The sequence below is a fragment of the Onychostoma macrolepis genome, chromosome 14, assembly GCF_012432095.1.
Source record: "Onychostoma macrolepis isolate SWU-2019 chromosome 14, ASM1243209v1, whole genome shotgun sequence".
Lineage (NCBI taxonomy): Eukaryota > Metazoa > Chordata > Actinopteri > Cypriniformes > Cyprinidae > Onychostoma > Onychostoma macrolepis.
Window position 1 is genome coordinate 21,514,903 of NC_081168.1, and position 17,876 is coordinate 21,532,778.

A 17,876-nucleotide genomic window follows, 5' to 3' on the forward strand; every position below is an offset into this window, starting at 1 on the left:
GAGCAGTCTTAATTTATTCTTGTTTGTTTGATTGTTGTTGTCGTCGGCTGATTACTCAGTATTTTTATCAGCTTGTGTTTGTGAAACAGGAGAATAAAGTGAATAAAAACCCCACAGAAAAGACATCAAAGCATCCTGGTGTCTCCGAGCCTTTCTCCTCCTGCTCAGCGCTGAATAAACCACCCCTACATTAGCCAGCTATTAATATAACACACCAGCCTCTCCAAGCTCAGAATACACTCGCCACTTTAAGCACTAAAGAAGCACTGAAGACCACTGGGCTCTCACTTTGAACTTATGAGCTCATTTATGAGAATATATCATTCATTGTGATATTTATCTGCATATGGGACAGAGTGCTGCCCTGCATTGAAACTTAAAGAAAACAATAGAATAGCATAGAAAACAAACTGAAGCATTTAAACTGAGATATGTAAGATAAGTATTAAAAAAATAAAATAAAAAGTGAACATGTGAATTACAGTTTTTTACAACCGCTATGACCATTTTTTCAATACTTTTAACAATTTTCCTAAACTCTTAACACAGTTAGCACAACATCCGTCTGGCTATACAATTAACACATTTCTTGTTGCTTTGACGCAAAATGCATACAGTTAACACAAATTTAAAATGCTTGAACTTCTTTTACACACAAGCTCAATCAAGACCAAAACAATGTAATTTTACTGCCAAATTTTCAAATTATCAGAACAGATAACATCATGTTCTAAAACAAACTTATAGGCTAAAGTCAAAGGGAACAGCTGTTCATATTGTGAATTGAAACACAAATATGTCCCTTGTATTTTATTCCATTGCTTATGAGAAACAGATGATTGAAGCTATGCAAATATAGTAATTACAGCTGATTCCCATCTAGGAAACACACTTAGGTGTTGAGGTTCTTTCAATCGCATGACCATATGATGTACAGTAAAAGAGGACCTCTTTGGTCTGATCTTGTCAGGAAAAGTGCTCTCCTGCATAAATGTGAGATTGGCCCCTACAACACCGACTGCCTTCTCCTGTTTTAGAAGACCTGCATGAAAGACTGGTGCCAGAGGTAGAAAAGGGACAGGTGGGAAACCACTTGCCAATATACTCCATATATATTCCTTGCCCTTTACTCCAGTTTCCTCAACCCCATTGAGGAGTTTTTCTTAGCCTGGAGATAGAAGGTTTTTGACCATCATCCACAGGCTAGTCCCTCACTCCTGGATGCAGCATGCCTAGACATCACAGCTGAACAATACCAGGGGTGGATAAGGCATACCAAAAGATTCTTCCCAAGATGCCTTGCCAGAGAAGATATCAGATTTGATGTGGATGAGAATATGTGGCCAAACACAGAAGATCGGGCAGATTAGATTATTATTATTTGTTTTTTTTTTTAATTCTTCTGTGGCTTTTTCTGTTCGTATATTTTGTATTTCCGCATAATAAATGACAGCTATTTAGCATTTTGTTGTTTTTGTTTTCTTGCCTTCTTGTTTTCTTTCTTGTTTTTCTAATGTCCTGTTGCAAATAAAGCCTTTACTGCAGCAATTCTGTCTATGCAATTCTGTTTTGGTTTTGAGAGATGTTTACAGTGTTTTGGCAGATGTAGTGTATTGTGTTAGTGTGTTATTGTAATTTGAAAATTAGTGTTGGAGTTTAGTTTGCAATGTGTGATTTTGAGCATGAAATTAACTGTTTTGTCAATTGTGTGTTGTAGGTGTGTTGGTGCATTAAGAGTTTAGGAAAATTGTTAGAAGTATTGAAAAAATCGTTATAGCGATTGTAAAAAACTGTATTATATAGTGGTCTTAACACCCCTACTGTATGTAGTAGCGTTTGCACACTACTACACCTGTGAGTAACTGTAAATGTCTTGGAGTTTTGTTAACATTCTGTGCCCATCATCCACTATTTCCACCACTTAATCAAGCCACTCTTCTTCAAAACATGATGATGTTTTATTTCACATGTCACTGCGTTTGCGTTGGCTCTCATGTTGAGCTATTTTGTCCACAACCATTAAAGTATTCAATTTCTACAGCGCCTTATTTGGCACACATCATTCACTTTGAAACCTGTAAACCACATTTACAAGTTCTAACTCTATACCACACCAACTCTAGCAATTTGGCCGAGAATTATTTTGCATTTGCTAGAATTTAAGCAAATGGCTTTCCCAACTAATTTTTGCTTGTACGCAGCATATTATAGGGAAAATTGCTTGCAACTAGTGGTTGAACAATAAAGGATTTTACCGATAATGATAACTAGATGGCCGATAATCGATTAGTCAACTGATAGTTTTAAAAATGCATTAGTAAATGTTGAAATTAACATAATTATTCCCTAGCATTTATCAACCATAACATTGAAATGATACTCTCACACTTTTTCGCTTTTATTTTAGAACTTCTGATTAAGAAAAAGTGCAAAAGCAATGGACTCAACCTGGAAAAACTATCGGTACGCATTTTTTGCTGATAACATCAGTGCCGATTAATCGGCAAAACCAATCAATCGGTCAACCTGTAGTGGCAACGTTTCATTATATATGGAATATAACATGCCGGTTCAAAAATTAAATGTCCAGTGAGTGGAGCTGAAAGGTTAATGCTCTATTGCGCTTTAAAATACTCTAAACCTAACTGATAATGTTATCAAAAAGCAAATGTTTATCAAAATGCATTTGCTAAAGCAATCATGCCAGTTTTGCTTTTCCATCTACAAGTCTTTGAGCTTTTTTTAAAGTGACTTCACAGTATTCATACACCATTTGAAGTGGATTAAGTGTTGTAAACATCAAAATATACAAGTGTTTAAGGTCATAGTATTTGATTATGCAAGGAACTGCTAGAAAATAAGCCTTTATTCTTCAGTAATATGCCCCTGTAATAATAAATTATATGAAAAGCAACATTATTAAAGCAAAATTATTGGTGGTTTATTGCCAGTAGTGGTTATTTCACCTGGAAACTGCAGTGAAATGAATTTACAGGTGCAGTTCTGCAGAAACTGAAATTGTGCTGGATTTTTGAGTTTTGTTTTACAGTATCAGTAAAAATGCAGTAGTTATGTGTGTGTGTGTGTGTGCGCGCGTGTGTATTTCTCAGACTGTTTTGTTCTGAATAGTTTGTGTAGTTCTGTATTTAATATTTCACTGTCTGACTGAATGTACTTACTGTGGGACCTGTGTTGTTTAGTGCAGCGAGCAGAGGAAATATCAAGAGTTCTTTTGAATGCCAGAAAGAAAGAAAGCTCAGAAAAAAGGAGGGGAAAAAATGAATATATTGAAGCAGGAACAGAAAGATTTGATTACTAGCCATCCTAGCACGGGGCCAGTGAATGCAAGCACATTTACCACAGCCTAATGCACGCTTTCATCTTAGGAAAGAAAGATACTCTTTCTGCAGTGAACCGGTAAAGAAAATGTGAAATTCACAAATCATTTATTTTCTTGGACAATGCGGTTTTACAAAGATGCCCCTTTCAAGGTAGATGAGTCAAGGATTTTGCCATTGCACTCTGGAAAAATAACACTGGTCATTTTGATGTCTATTCTTTTTGTTTTTCCAGATCGAGTTACCACAGTGAAGACTGACATTTACGTCACCAGTTTTGGCCCTGTTTCAGACACCGACATGGTGAGTGGAATAATTTTTTTGCATTTATTTGTCACAGGCGAACAGATAGCATCCCTTTGCCATCACTATCAGCGTCATGGACCAGCACTTCGCAGATTTTCAAGCCAAGAACCACCTACATAGACAGGAACAGACCGCCTGACCAACCACAGATTGTTTACCTGTAGAGGGCTAGTTAGTAAATCTGAAATCATTTACAGTACAATAAATGACTAGAAAGTACACATCAGGGTTATAATAGTTACATAAAGTACATATAAGGATTATTATAGTAATTATAGTGTAGTATAACTAAAATGAAATTGAAAATATTAAATTAAAAATATTTTCATCACTTGAAATAAATGTTAACTGAAATAAAATATTATATATATATATATATATATATATATATATATATATATATATATATATATATATATATATATATTTCAGTAAGTTACTAAGGCAACATTTTTTTATTTCAACTTGATATACTAAAATAACTAAAGTTGAAATAAAGATTACTAAAAATATATTGACATTTTACTAAATTACTAAACTTTAACTAAAATTAAAATGAAAACAGAAAATTAAAACTGACTCACTATATATATATATATATATATATATATATATATATATATATAGTGCTGTCAAACGATTGATCATGATTAATCACATCAAAATAAAGTTTTGTTTACATAATATATGTGTGTACTGTGTTTATTATTTATATATAAATACACACACATACAGTATATATTTTGAAAATATTTCTATGTATTTCCATAATACAAATATTTTAAATGTATAAACATAACATATTTTTCTTAAATATATACATGCATGTGTGTGTATTTATATAAACATAATAAATATACACAGTACACACACATATTATGTAAACAAAAACTTTTATTTTGGATGCGATTAATCGCGATTAATCGTTTGACAGCACTAATATATATATATATATATATATATACAGTGGTGGAAATGGCCAGAATTCACTGGGGGGACTCTAGCTTGGAAAGGGGGCGTTGTTAATAAATAACATTTATTAACAACGTATTTAATATTTTCTCTAAACTTTCAAGTTTAGACAAGCACCTGCAACTCTGGCCAAATTAAAGATACGTCGTGTGTGAATTTACACATATTACGTTGCAAAAACGTTTGCAGTTAGTTTTTAATATTACATTCTTGAGGACTCTATGCTTACATTTCTTTTCAGGAGCACTAGTGCTCCTACTTAAAAAAATTAAATTAAATTAAATTAAAAATAGGAACAGACCTTCTGATCAATGACAGGAGGGTCATTCCGGATTCGGTAACATTTCAACTTGGAATATAGGCTACATGTTTTTTCAACTGCATGTGATTCAACTTCTAAACACATATCAAACCTCCAAAAAATATTCATCATATTTTAATATATCATATTCAAAATATAATATTTTCACACCTCAGGCATTAAAGACCTTTTATCAATTTGAGTTTTTTTCCAGCTTTTTTTTTTTTCTGCTGCAAATGTGGGCACAATTTCTGATGTATGATGCTTGTCCACATTTAAGTGGACATATTATGTCAAAAATTCTATTAAAAACAAAAATATGAGTTGTCATGATTTTGGAGTATATTTATTTACTGAAAGCATAACTATTTTATATTTTTTCATTAAAATGATTAATAAATGAAGCAAATAACTCAACCCTGTCACAATGAGAAATACATATATTTGTGATGGGGTTGAGTGTGACGGGGTTGTGGCCACTGCTCCTCATGTAGTGTAGGAGAGTAGACAATATATGGCAGCAATAAAATAAACACATTGTACATACTTATGAATGAAAATAAAATGTTGTAAAAGTAATAATTTTCCATCTTAATTTTACATGACGGGGTTGAGTTGTTAAGCTTGACAGTACCCTCCCTGACTATAACATGCCTTAAAAATATGAATAAAAAGTATGATACCACTAACCATTTTCTGCAGCACTATTAAAGAGACCTGGATGAAGTCACATATGAGTGGAGACTAAATTATTATGGGCGAAGAATGGTTAGTGTGACGGGGTTGAGTTCAGACTGAGAGACATAACTTTACTTTTTTTATCCAATATTTTGCATTTTTTTAGAAAAAATATTTTTTACAAGAAAGGAACACAAGTAAATGCTTACATTGTTGCCAAAAATCACAGACACTGTGCACATTTTGTTAATAATTTTCTAAGGGACATTACAAAATGCTTGGTTCAAGATAGATATAAGACATTATTTTATGCTAAAAATATAAAAATGCAATAATTATTTTTATTAATTATAATGGGCATCCCAAAGTTTTGTGAATAGCTTCTAACAATTCATTTTGGTGAACCACCACTTTAGAAACTCTGGGGGACTGAAATATTACCGAATACCAGGAATGACCCAGAAATGAACCTTCCTATTGATATTTGACTCCTTGAAGTTTTTTTTTTTCTTTTAACCTTTGTAATGCCATTTTTTTCTAACTTTATTAAATTTTTTGTGCCAAAAAAATTAGATATATAAACTTTTATCAAAAAATTAACTACACAATAAATTCAATTAAAATAATAAGATATAACAATAACAATCAGCAAGAATAAGTTTCCAGTCAAATTAAATCAGCATTAACAATTCATCTTTGCATGGCACAGAAGAGCACAAACGTGGCATTAAGGAATATTTACAGAATTTAAGAAATGTTTGACAAGACTCAGAGGTGGCATTAATGCATCTCATAATAACAATGTTATGAGATTAATATTTTAAATATATAAATTTCAATGAATTAAATGACTCAATTTATACTTTAAAAATGAAACTGCCAGTAGGTGGCATCAAGTCACTGTCTTTGTCACTGAATCATTCATTCAATCGATTCGTTCAAACGGCTGATTCATTTAGGAACGAAGCAAGTGACTCTCTTTATGAATGGGTCATTGAATCATTGACTCACTAGATTTGTTCAAAAGTAAAGATTCATTCATAAACGAAACAGCGCTGTGTCAAAGACTTGCGCAGAGGCTCAGCTGTGACTTTGTTTTTTAACTATATTTTTGTTGACGAAATAGAGCAGAATAGACAGTGTTCTTAAAATGTAAGTCACTTAATATTAACTTTTGTATAAAATCAAAAATGTATAAACTGTTGTATAAATTCAATTTCACATTTGCAAACTCTCTATAATCATTAAAAAGCTGTTACCCTCCGTACGTCGCTATCTCACAAACTTCCATTTTAATGAATGAAGCTCTCTACACTGCACACTGAATATATTATTTACATCCTCTTTACACTTTGTTCGTTACAATGAATGACAACAACTGCAGTCTGCCTTCACGGTCTGTGCTGTGAGGAGAGGGATGCGCAGCGATAGAGAAGCATTTCTATTGGTTGCAGTCTGCAGGTATTAAATGGCAAAAGACGGCATTGCATGAAATATGTAATGCAATGTGTGTTGTAAAGATCACGAATGAAAACAAATGAAAAAGAAAAGCTTACAGCAGCATGATCGTGACTGTCATGTTAGCCTGATGGGACCAAACTTCCTCTGTAAGTGATTTTAAAACATAAGACAGTACCCAGATTTGAAGACTACAATAAGATTTCACGTCTAGTGATAATAACATTTTGGTAGGCTACTATGAGTTGGATAGCCTAATTGTTACATAATTCAGATGGGCTACCTGTTATTTCAATGGTATATCAAAATTTTCCAATGTCATTGTTGGTACATTTTACCAGTATTTACCATACTTTCAAAACAAAAATTAGAATTGGAAAAATATGCAATATGAAAATAATTTAAGAATAAATGTGTTTTACAGAGAGAGAAAAAAAAAAACAAGATTTGGTTTTCAAAAAGCCTTTTTCCAACAGGTACATCTGGAAAAATGGGGGTCGTCTTATAATCAGGGTCGTCTTATATTCGGGACAATACGGTACATATATGTATATATAATTCTAAAATAACACTGATACAAAATGTGGATGGAAAGATATTTTAATGTTTTGTGTAAAGTGAATTATGCGTAACAAAGTCATTTATTTGATCAAAAATACAGTAAAAGCTGTAATATTGTGAAATATTACTACAAAATATTATTTACAATTTAATAACCCTTTTCTATTTAAATATTGTAAAATGTAATTTATTCCTGTAATTCAAAGCTGAATTTTCAGCATCATTGCTTCAGTGTCACATGATCCTTCAGAAATCATTATAATATGCTGATTTGCTGCTTATTCCTTTTATTATGAAAATTGGAGATTCTTTGATGAATGGAAAGTTCAAAAGAACAACATTTATTTGAAAAAGAATGCCTTTGTAACATAAATGTCTTTACTTTCCTTTTTGATCAAGTTAATGCTTCCTGACTGAATAAACATATTCATTTCTTTTAAACAGTAATGTACCTAATGGTTGAAATTAGAACAAAATGTGAGTAAATGTTGTGGTCTGAAATTCCATCCAGAAAAAAAAATTAAACTTGCTCTGCTATATAGGAAAATCATTTTCTTGGCGGTGTCAACATGCAATTACAAAGTGTTTAAAAAATAAATAAATAACAGACACCAGCCATTGAGATTGGATCTATTTTTGTATGCATTGAGCATCAGACAGTCCCTAGACGTGATGTCTGAGTCTTAGACTACTTTATGTCTAGCGATGGCTCATAATGCAGCTCAAACATTAGATTATGGCCGGGTCATGGGTTTGATTTCCAGGGAATGTGCCTTGAGTGCAATGTAAGTCGCTTTGCAGGAAAGCATACCAAATGCATAAATGTAAATGTGAATAACACAACAGCTGATCAGTGTTTTATCTATCTGCTGCCAACAGAGGGCCGCCATCTGTACAGGTGTCATTTTTTTGAAAAGCACCACTGCTAATGTATTAAAGGGATACTCCACCCCAAAATGAAAATTTTGTCATTAATCACTTACCCCCATGTTGTTCCAAACCCGTAAAAGCTTTGTTCATCTTCAGAACACAATTTAAGATATTTTAGATGAAAACCGGGAGGCTTGTGACTGTCTCATTGACTGCATAGTAAATTGCACTGTCAAGGTCCATAAAAGTATGAAAAACGTAGTCAAAGCAGTCCATCTGCCATCAGAGGTGCAATCTGAATTTTATGATGCGACAAGAACACTTTTTGTGCGAAAAAAAAAAAAAATATCGACTTTATTCAACTTTTTCTGCTCCTCCGTGACACTTCCTGCAAGCGCGTTTATGACTCACTTGAGGCGTGCTTACGTCGTGCTCTGCTAGTGTACTCATGAACGCGCTTACAGGAAGTTTCACGGAGGAGCAGAAAAAGTTGAATAAAGTCGATTTTTTTTATTTTTTTCGCACAAAAGTGTTCTCGTCGCATCATAAAATTCAGATTGCACGTCTGATGTTAGATGGACTACTTTAACGACATATTTCATACTTTTATGGACCTTGACAGTGCAATTTACTATGCAGTCAATGGGACAGTCACAAGCTTCCCGGTTTTCATCTAAAATATCTTAAATTGTGTTCCGAAGCTGAATGAAGCTTTTACGGGTTTAGAACGACATGGGGGTAAGTGATTAATGACAAAATTTTAATTTTGGGATGGAGTATCCCTTTAATGTCCACACATATCAATTTGTGACAGCGAGCTCTGTTCGGATCCGTGTGGGGAAACGGTCAGTGCTAAATAATCAGCGGTCCACAGTGACCCGGATGAGTTTCATATCCGACGGAACCGAGGCAGGAAATGAAAGGCTTTGCCACCTGACTGCATCCGTGACACTGTGAATTAGTGCCAGTGACTCTGATGACTCATGCCATCGCTCTGACACTTCTCAATGGATTCAGAGCTTCTTAATGGAGTTTTTGTTCTGGGGAGATAACGTATGACTCGTGTAAGCCGCATTGAATATGTGTGCTAACAATGCGTTCTGATTGTACTCGCACGTGTTGTACGTTACACGCATACTTAACAGCCCACCCTGGAGCTTCAAATGAAGTTTAATCGAAAGCCATTAAATTAAATGAAACTTTGATTCAGCTGCAAACAAACTAACAAAGCAAATTAACAATCAGAGCATGCAGCTGCACTAGTCTTGTTTGGCTTTGCAGTGTTAGCTCGTTCATGCTTTTCATTACAGAATTGTATAACCATAGACCGTTTCTGCAAAATACCACAGTAGTTTGTACAGTCAGTGATGTAATACTCATTTTCTGTTGTTAAACAATATTAAAAATGCAGCATTTAAAGATAATGAAATGAATAAATCGTATTGTACTAATTGTGTTTTCAATTTCAGAATTAAAAATTATTGGAAAAAAAAAGATTTTGTAGAAACAATTTTGTCACTTTCTCAGGAATTCCTAGTAGATTTCACAAATAATTACAAAGAATCAGCAATGCACTCAAATAAATGTGAAATTTTGAAGTGGAAATACTGAAATAGTATTTTATTGTAAAACATACTCCGATATTTGTTTATTTGTTACAGTGTAGGTGATTTATCCTGCAAAAAAGTTTGAAGAAAAGGCTGGGTTTTGGCATAATAATGTCTTATTCTTTTGTAAAAATAAAAATATATTTATATAAAAGCAATGAAGCAGTTTTGTTTTTAAATATTATTAGTTTTGATATATTAATATTTATGGAAGCCCATTTCCACCACAGAATAAAAAAAGTTAAGGTAATTGCAACTTTTTTTATCAGATAATATGGACTTTATTTCTTATAATTCTGAGGGGAAAAGTCAGAATTATGAGATATAAACACACAATTTTGACTTTATAGTACACAAAGCTGGCTTTTTTCAAAAAATGTTAATTGCGAGAAAAAAGTCAGAATTGTAAGATAAAAAGTCAAAATTATTATTTTTATTTTATTTTTTTATTTTTTTATTTTTTTTCTGTGGTGGAAACAAGCTTCCATAGATATTTCCAAACCTTTGTTAGGAAAATAAATATATGCATTTTGCTGTCATGTGACAAGAAAGGCCTAAAACAGGAAATCACACAGCGAGAACCCCTGAACATCCCATGACTGTCATCATTATTATATTTTCATTATTATGGCAATGTCATAAAATATAATGATTATGAAAATAAGGACTGTTGTTTACACAAGTTCTGTACAAAATATTTTATTACTTGATGATTATACCAGTTGACATTTTTAGAATCATTATTAATTCATTATTTAAAATATATATAAAAAGAATACTGAACTAAAATAAATACAGAGACATTTCTTGAGATTTTAAGATGCTTTCCACCTCCCATTTTGTTTAATATTTTTGTTTTGATGACAGCAGTTGTGCTATTTGGTTGGAAACTATGGTTACCATGCTACATTTATGTGTGTGTGTGTGTGTGTGTGTGTGTGTGTGTGTGTGTGTGTGCTGTGCGTCCATGTGTCCACTCATCAGTGTCTCAGTATGAGCGTCTCAGCCCTGATCTCCTGTGTCTTTGAGATTAGACCCAGATGCTACACCTTCTGCTCTTCAGACCCAAGAAAACAGACCGTTCTTCCTCCTTCCATCCCTTTATCGCTCGCTTTCCTCCTTCCTTTGGTTCTGCTCATCCACCCTTCACTCTTTTCTCTCTCCAATGAGTCAAGAGTCAATTTTAGCTCTTCTGTAATTTTTTTTCAACAGTCCATATTGAAACATACAATGCATGGCATTCTCCATTGTACAGCGACGTCTTTGCTGTGCCTTCACACGTTAGCATGCCGACCCTGTCTGGCAGGAGGGAGAGCAGTTCACAGAGGCACGTCTAAGTCTTTGATATATTTTTTTTCATTTTCAAAGACAAATTGTTCCATTTCTTTGCCTCTCCACATTCCCCAGAGCTTATCATCCTCCTCTGCCACACCATCCCTCTCTCTTTTTTCTTTTCAAGTGCTCTGACAGTTGACGGTCAATTTTTTTTTTTTTCCACTCCTTTTGAAATAGATTCCCTCTCAACGTAGTAGCAGATAGTCCTTCCTCATTCTGCACGTAAATCTTTGCACTATCAATTATTTAAAAGAACTCATTCTGCCTCACTGAATCATAGCTCTTCTCCATATTACGCTTTCATTATGAATTCAACATGCAAATACACATTTCAGTGTCAACCTCAGGTCTGCTTCGAAACCTGGTGACCTTCCTACCTAGAGAGCATTTTAAGGCAAAGGCTGTTCCAGAATTTGAATATTATAAATATATCTACACTGAAAAGTTTGAGGTTGGTAAGTCTAATTATGAGTAAGTAGCTAGCTAGTAGCTAGTGACTGCGTAAAGTAAACATTTAATAAGTAATTTTATAGCATGAAAGCTAACTTTCAAAGGTTTTGGATTAGTCCTTTTTTAAAGAAATTAATACTGTTAATTACTTTTAATCAGCAAAGACACATTAAATTGAACAGTAGTGGCAGTAAAGACATTTATAATGTTGCAAATAATTTCTGTTTCAAAAAAGTGCAGTTCTTTTGACCTCTCTATTCATGTATTCAAGGAATGCTGAAAATATATCCACAAAAATATGAAGCAGCACATCTGTTTTCAACATTGATAAGTGTTTTTGAGCAGAAAATCAGCATATTAGAATGATTTCTGAAGGATCTTGTGACACTGAAGATTTTAGAAAGATGCTGAAAATTCAGCTTTGCATCACAGAAATAAATTGCATTTTAAAATATATTTAAATAGAAAACAGTTATTTAAAATTGTAATAATATTTCACAATTTTACTGTTTTTACTGTATTTTTTACCAAATAAATGCAGCCTTGATAAGCATAATAGATTTATGTTATAATGTTAAAATAAATAAATAAAAACCTTTCCCCAAATTGTTGAACGGTAGTGTATATTTCATTTATTGCTAAAATGCATTGATAAAATATATCCATCATTGCGTTTTATTTTAAACTGGATTATTTTAGTTATTTTTAATTAAATAAAATTATTGAGAAATGTTCTTTTTTACTTAATATTTGTATGGAATCCCAGAAATGAAGCAAACAACACAAATACTCTAAAAGTGGGGGGAGGGCACTTTTTAGAGTACTTTTAAAGTACTTTTTTTAGAGTGTTGTTTGCTTCATTTCTCATCATTCCGTGCACAATTGTTGCCTATGTAAAGATCTGAATTTCCATCTCAAGAGCTGTTGTATACACACCACAAGAAAAGCCATTTATGATTTCTTGTCCCTGATGAATAATTCATGTCAATAATTTGAAGAAATGGCTACATTGAGCGTAGCGTGCTCTAAAACATGTCCAAGTTTGATTCCTTAGCTTGTAAATAGCTAGTAAACAAGTGACAATATCTTTTGCTTGTTGTTTTGTGATTTCATTTCAAGTCAGAGGTCACATTGTTATCGGCAACAGCTTTGAGCTGTTAGCAAAAGCCTGTGGATTTAGTTTTCTGCACTGTGGGTTTACAATGACGGCCTGTCTCTCTTTCTCTGTCTCAATGCCCTGTGGCCATGCTAACCCTCATCATTAGAGCTGGCCCTGCTGGGAACCATGTGACACTCAGGTAAACAGCTGAGTGAAAAGACTCGTGGGTAATGAGCTGAAGAGGCTGGGTAGGTGTGGCTGCTGAGCGTTAGCATGTTTGCCGTCAGGTTGACATCGGTTAGTGAGGGTTTATTAGAATATGTGAAGCAGTACCATGGTAATTCTGTTTAAATTGTGCTCTAGGTGACACAAGTAGCATTCACAGAACGATTCGGCAGAGCAATGTCAAATGAACATCACGCTTTCTCCAGCATCAGGAAATCGCCTATTCCCCGAAGAAAATATTATTGTTTAAAGGTGGATTTTGGTGACTGATTTAAAACGGATTTTTCTTTCAAGAATCAACATTGTCTGAGATATCCTTTCACTCCCGCTGAGAAGTAAAAATACACAGAAATTGCATGACATACACTAATTAAATAAAATAAATAAACAAATAAATAAACAGTCAAAGTTGTAAATAAAGATTGCAGTATGTATTATAAGAAAATACACTTTCAGTTTTTTACTTTAAAATGTTACGTTTAAGATTCAGTGTCACTTGTAATTGTTTGTGAGTCAGTGTACAGTAAAAGTATAGAGCTATAACATTGATATTGTTATATTATGTATCACTTAGATGATTGTTTTTTTTTTTTTTTTTAGTAAAATTTTTGTTATATATATATATAGTCCATAGTCCTTTTTGCTTTAGTTTTAGGGTGTTTTGTGTCCCATGCTACTTAAACTAAATTAAAATGGTAAATAATGCTTTGGGAGTTAGCTGAAGGAAAAGGAAAAAAAAAATGTGTTTTTTTTTTATATATAGTTTATATTGTTTCAGATAACATTTCTTTTACTGCAAGTAACAAAGTTTTTGTGGTTTTAGTTTTAGTTAACTATAATAACCCTTGGTCTTGGAAGAATTTGTGTAATGTTTTCCCATAGTTTCCTCAACTGAGAAAAAAGACCTCAACAATACCTGAAACTGTGCTCAGATTTGTCAGTTTACCAAAGTCTGCCATGTCAGAGATCTCAATATGAACATACTTCAGTTAAGTAATTATTCATCTTGAAATAATACTAACTAATAATTCTAATAGTTATTCTAATATTTACTTTACAAAAATCAGTAAAGATTTCATGTGAACCATGGCCTGAAAGTGAACCTTTTTTTACAATTACTTGCTAAAAAGGTATAAACCATCAATCAGACAACAGAAGGCATGTAGTAGATTTTGTACAATTTTTTCAGCAAAGTATTTATCATGTTAATCGTTTAGAGGCATATCAAATATGATACAGTAGGCTTTATAGGTTTAAGAGATCTCATTTATGTTTTTCTTTCCTGTGGGATCCAGCATCTCTCTTTTTCCATCATGCCTCCTTCTCTTTATAATCATTAGTTTCTGTCAGCCGGTGCGGTGACAGATATGACTTGTGGGTAGCACTGGGAATCTTAAACCAACATCATCCTCATGTGAGATGTCCGGTTGTGATGGATGAGGGTGAATCTAGTGGTTCTGTATCCTGATAAACCTGCTCAGAACTGAGCCTCCGGTGCTGCTTTATCTGGGCTAAACAAAGCCACGATGCACAAACACACACACACCAGCACAGAAGGTCATCATGTCTATTAATGCTGTGTGCCTCTGAGCCATGGAGCAGACGGTATGGAATAGGAAGCGAGTGAGATAGAAGGACAACAAGGAAAGTGGAGAGGGAAGTTAGAGAGGGAGTAGTATTTGTTTGGCCCCTGTACTGCCCTACCGCCCCCAGGAGTCTCCGTATACAGCTGGGGTGAGACGAGGATAGCCGAGATTCAACTGAACTGATATCTGCTGTCATACTGCGCACACACACACACACACACACACACACACGTTCGTTTTTGTGAAAAGTGGGGACATTCCATAGGCGTAATGGTTTTTATACTGTACTTACTGTATGTGCTATTGCCCAACACCAACCCTACACCTAACCCTACCCCTTACAGGAGACTGTGCATTTCAACTTTCCCCAAAAACACCTCACTCTGTATGATTTATAAGCGTTTTGAAAAGTGGGGACATGGGTCAATGTCCTGAAAAGTCACCTTCACCTTGTAATACCTATGTCATACTTTTGTCATTATACAAATCTATGTCCTGACTTTTCACAAAAACGCGCACGCACACACACACACATACACTAGAGTCTAGGAATTCATTTTTTTTAAATTCTGGGACAGAATGTTTTCCTTGACATTAAAGACCTTTCACACTTTTCAGTCTTACTTTTTGCAAATCATCTAATAGAACATTTCAGTTTTAATGGAACAAAAGCAACCCATATTTAAATCTCTTAACAGAACTAAACCAACCAATATTTCAATATTTTAACAGAACAATAATCAACTTAATAATAATAATAATAATCAACTTCAAATTAAATCTCTTAGCACAAAAACAACCAATATTTAAATATCCAAATGGAACAAAACCGACCCATATTTAAATCGCTAAACAGCACAACAATCAATTGATAATAGAATCAAACTGCCCAACATTTAAATATTTTAACCATCCAACATTTAAAACTCTTACTAGGCAAAAATGACTAACATTTAAAGGGACAGTTCACCCAAATATAAAAATTCTGTCATTAATTACTCGCCCTCATGTCATTCCAAACTCGAAAGACCTTCGTTCATCTCAACACAAATTAAGATGTTTTTGATGAAATCCGAGAGCTTTCTGACCCTCCATAGACAGCAACACAACTGACACGTTCAAGGCCAGAAAGGTAGCAAGGACATCAATAAAATTGTCCATGTAACATCAGTGGTTCAGCCTTAATTTTATGAAGCTACGAGAATGTTTTGCGTGCAAAGAAAACAAAAATAATGACTTTATTCAACAGTTTAGGCGCAGTGCACCCTGGTTCAATGTCAGAATGCCGGCTCCTGCGTCAGCAGCATCACACACATGTTGTGGTACTCTCATGAACGCGCATCGAGAACTGGCAGGAGAGAAGAAATTGTTGAATGAAGTTATTTTTGTTTTCTCTTCACATGAAAATTATTCTCGTAGCTTCATAAAATTAATGTTGAACCACTGATGTTACATGGACTATTTTAATGGTGTCCTTACTACCTTTCTGGGCCTTGAACATGGTAGTTGTGTTTGTGACAACATGAAGGTGAGTAATTAATGACAGAATTTTTTTTTTTTGGATAAACTACTCCTTTAAATCTCTTACTAAACAAAAAAAAAAAAAAAATCTGAACTTTCATTTTCTCAAAGGCGAAGCAGGATACCCAGGGCTCAGTTTACACCTATCACCATTTCTAGCCACTGGGGGACCATAGGCAGGCAAGGGGAAGTCATATTAATGTTAAAAAACCTCATAAAGTGAAATTTTCATGCCATGGGACCTTTAAAGGGGACATCGGATGCCATTTTACACAAGTTGATATGATTCTTTAGGGTCTTCATGAAAAGTCTATAACATACTTTGGTTAAAATTTCTCAATGGTAGTGTAAAACAACAGCCTTTCTACCTTGTCAAAAACAGCTCTGTTCGAATTACCCGTTTCTGTGTATGTCCCTTTAAATGATAATAAGCTACTGCTCACCCCACCCCTTTCTTCCGTTCTTGCATTAAAGTCACCATTCTTATTGATGCAGTTATGGGCTGGAAATGAGGGGGACGGGGACGGAGTCCAGGGAGTGAATTTCGAGGGGGGACGGCGTTTCATTTCCAACTGGTTAGGTTTATTTGGAAATTAAAGTGATTTCTATATTTTATCCATTCAAAAGAATATGAAAGCGATCCCAGTTCTGCATATAAACGTAGCGCTGTGTTTATGGTTCGCTGCACAATGCCATTTTTGCCATTTAATACCTTCAGACTGCAGCCAATAGAAATGCTCCTCTATCGCTGCGCGTGCTGCTCCTCACAGCACAGACCGTGAAGGCAGACTGCAGTTGTTGTCATTCATTGTAACAAACAAAGTGTAGAGACGATGTAAATAATATATTAAGTGTTCAGTGTAGAGAGCTTCATTCATTAAAATGGAAGTTTGTGAGATAGCGATGAACGGAGGGTTACAGCTTTTAAATGATTATAGAGAGTTTGCAAATGTGAAATTGAATTTATACTTATACATTTTTTATTTTATACAAAAGTTAATATTAAGTGACTTACATTTTAGGAACACTGTTTATTTGCTCTATTTTGTCAACAAAATATAGTTAAAACAAAGTCACAGCTGAGCCTCTGCGCAAGTCTTTGACACAGCGCTGTTTCGTTTATGAATGAATCTTTGCTTTTGAACAAATCTAGTGACTCAATGATTCAATGACCCATTCATAAAGAGAGTCACTTGCTTCGTTCCTAAATGAATCAGCCGTTTGAACGAATCGATTGAATGAATGATTCAGTGACAAAGACAGTGACTTGCTGCTACCTACTGGCAGTTTCTGTTTCATTTTTAAAGTATAAATTGAGTCATTTAATCCATTGAAATTTATATATTTAAAACATTAATCTCATAAAATTGTTATTATGAGATGCATTAATGCCACCTCTGAGTCTTGTTAAAAATTTCTTAAATTCTGTAAATATTGCTTAATGCCACATTTGTGCTGTTCTGTGCCATGCAAAGATGAATTGTTGATGCTGATTTCATTTGACTGGAAACTTATTCTTCTGTTATATCTTATTATTTTAATTGAATTTATTGTTTAGTTAAACATTTT

General features: G+C 33.9%; 1 protein-coding gene across 5 annotated transcripts in view; it reads left to right on the forward strand.

Annotated features, from left to right (window-relative positions):
* The window catches only part of LOC131553528 (gamma-aminobutyric acid receptor subunit alpha-2), a 102,784-nt gene that overhangs the window by 25,459 nt on the left and 59,449 nt on the right, over window positions 1-17,876 (forward strand). For all 5 annotated transcript variants that reach the window (XM_058798258.1, XM_058798256.1, XM_058798259.1 and 2 more), the window contains one exon: window positions 3,574-3,641. In XM_058798258.1, coding sequence (XP_058654241.1) covers window positions 3,639-3,641 — 3 coding nt within the window. In that variant the 5' untranslated portion in view covers window positions 3,574-3,638. The remainder of the gene's footprint in view (window positions 1-3,573; window positions 3,642-17,876) is intronic.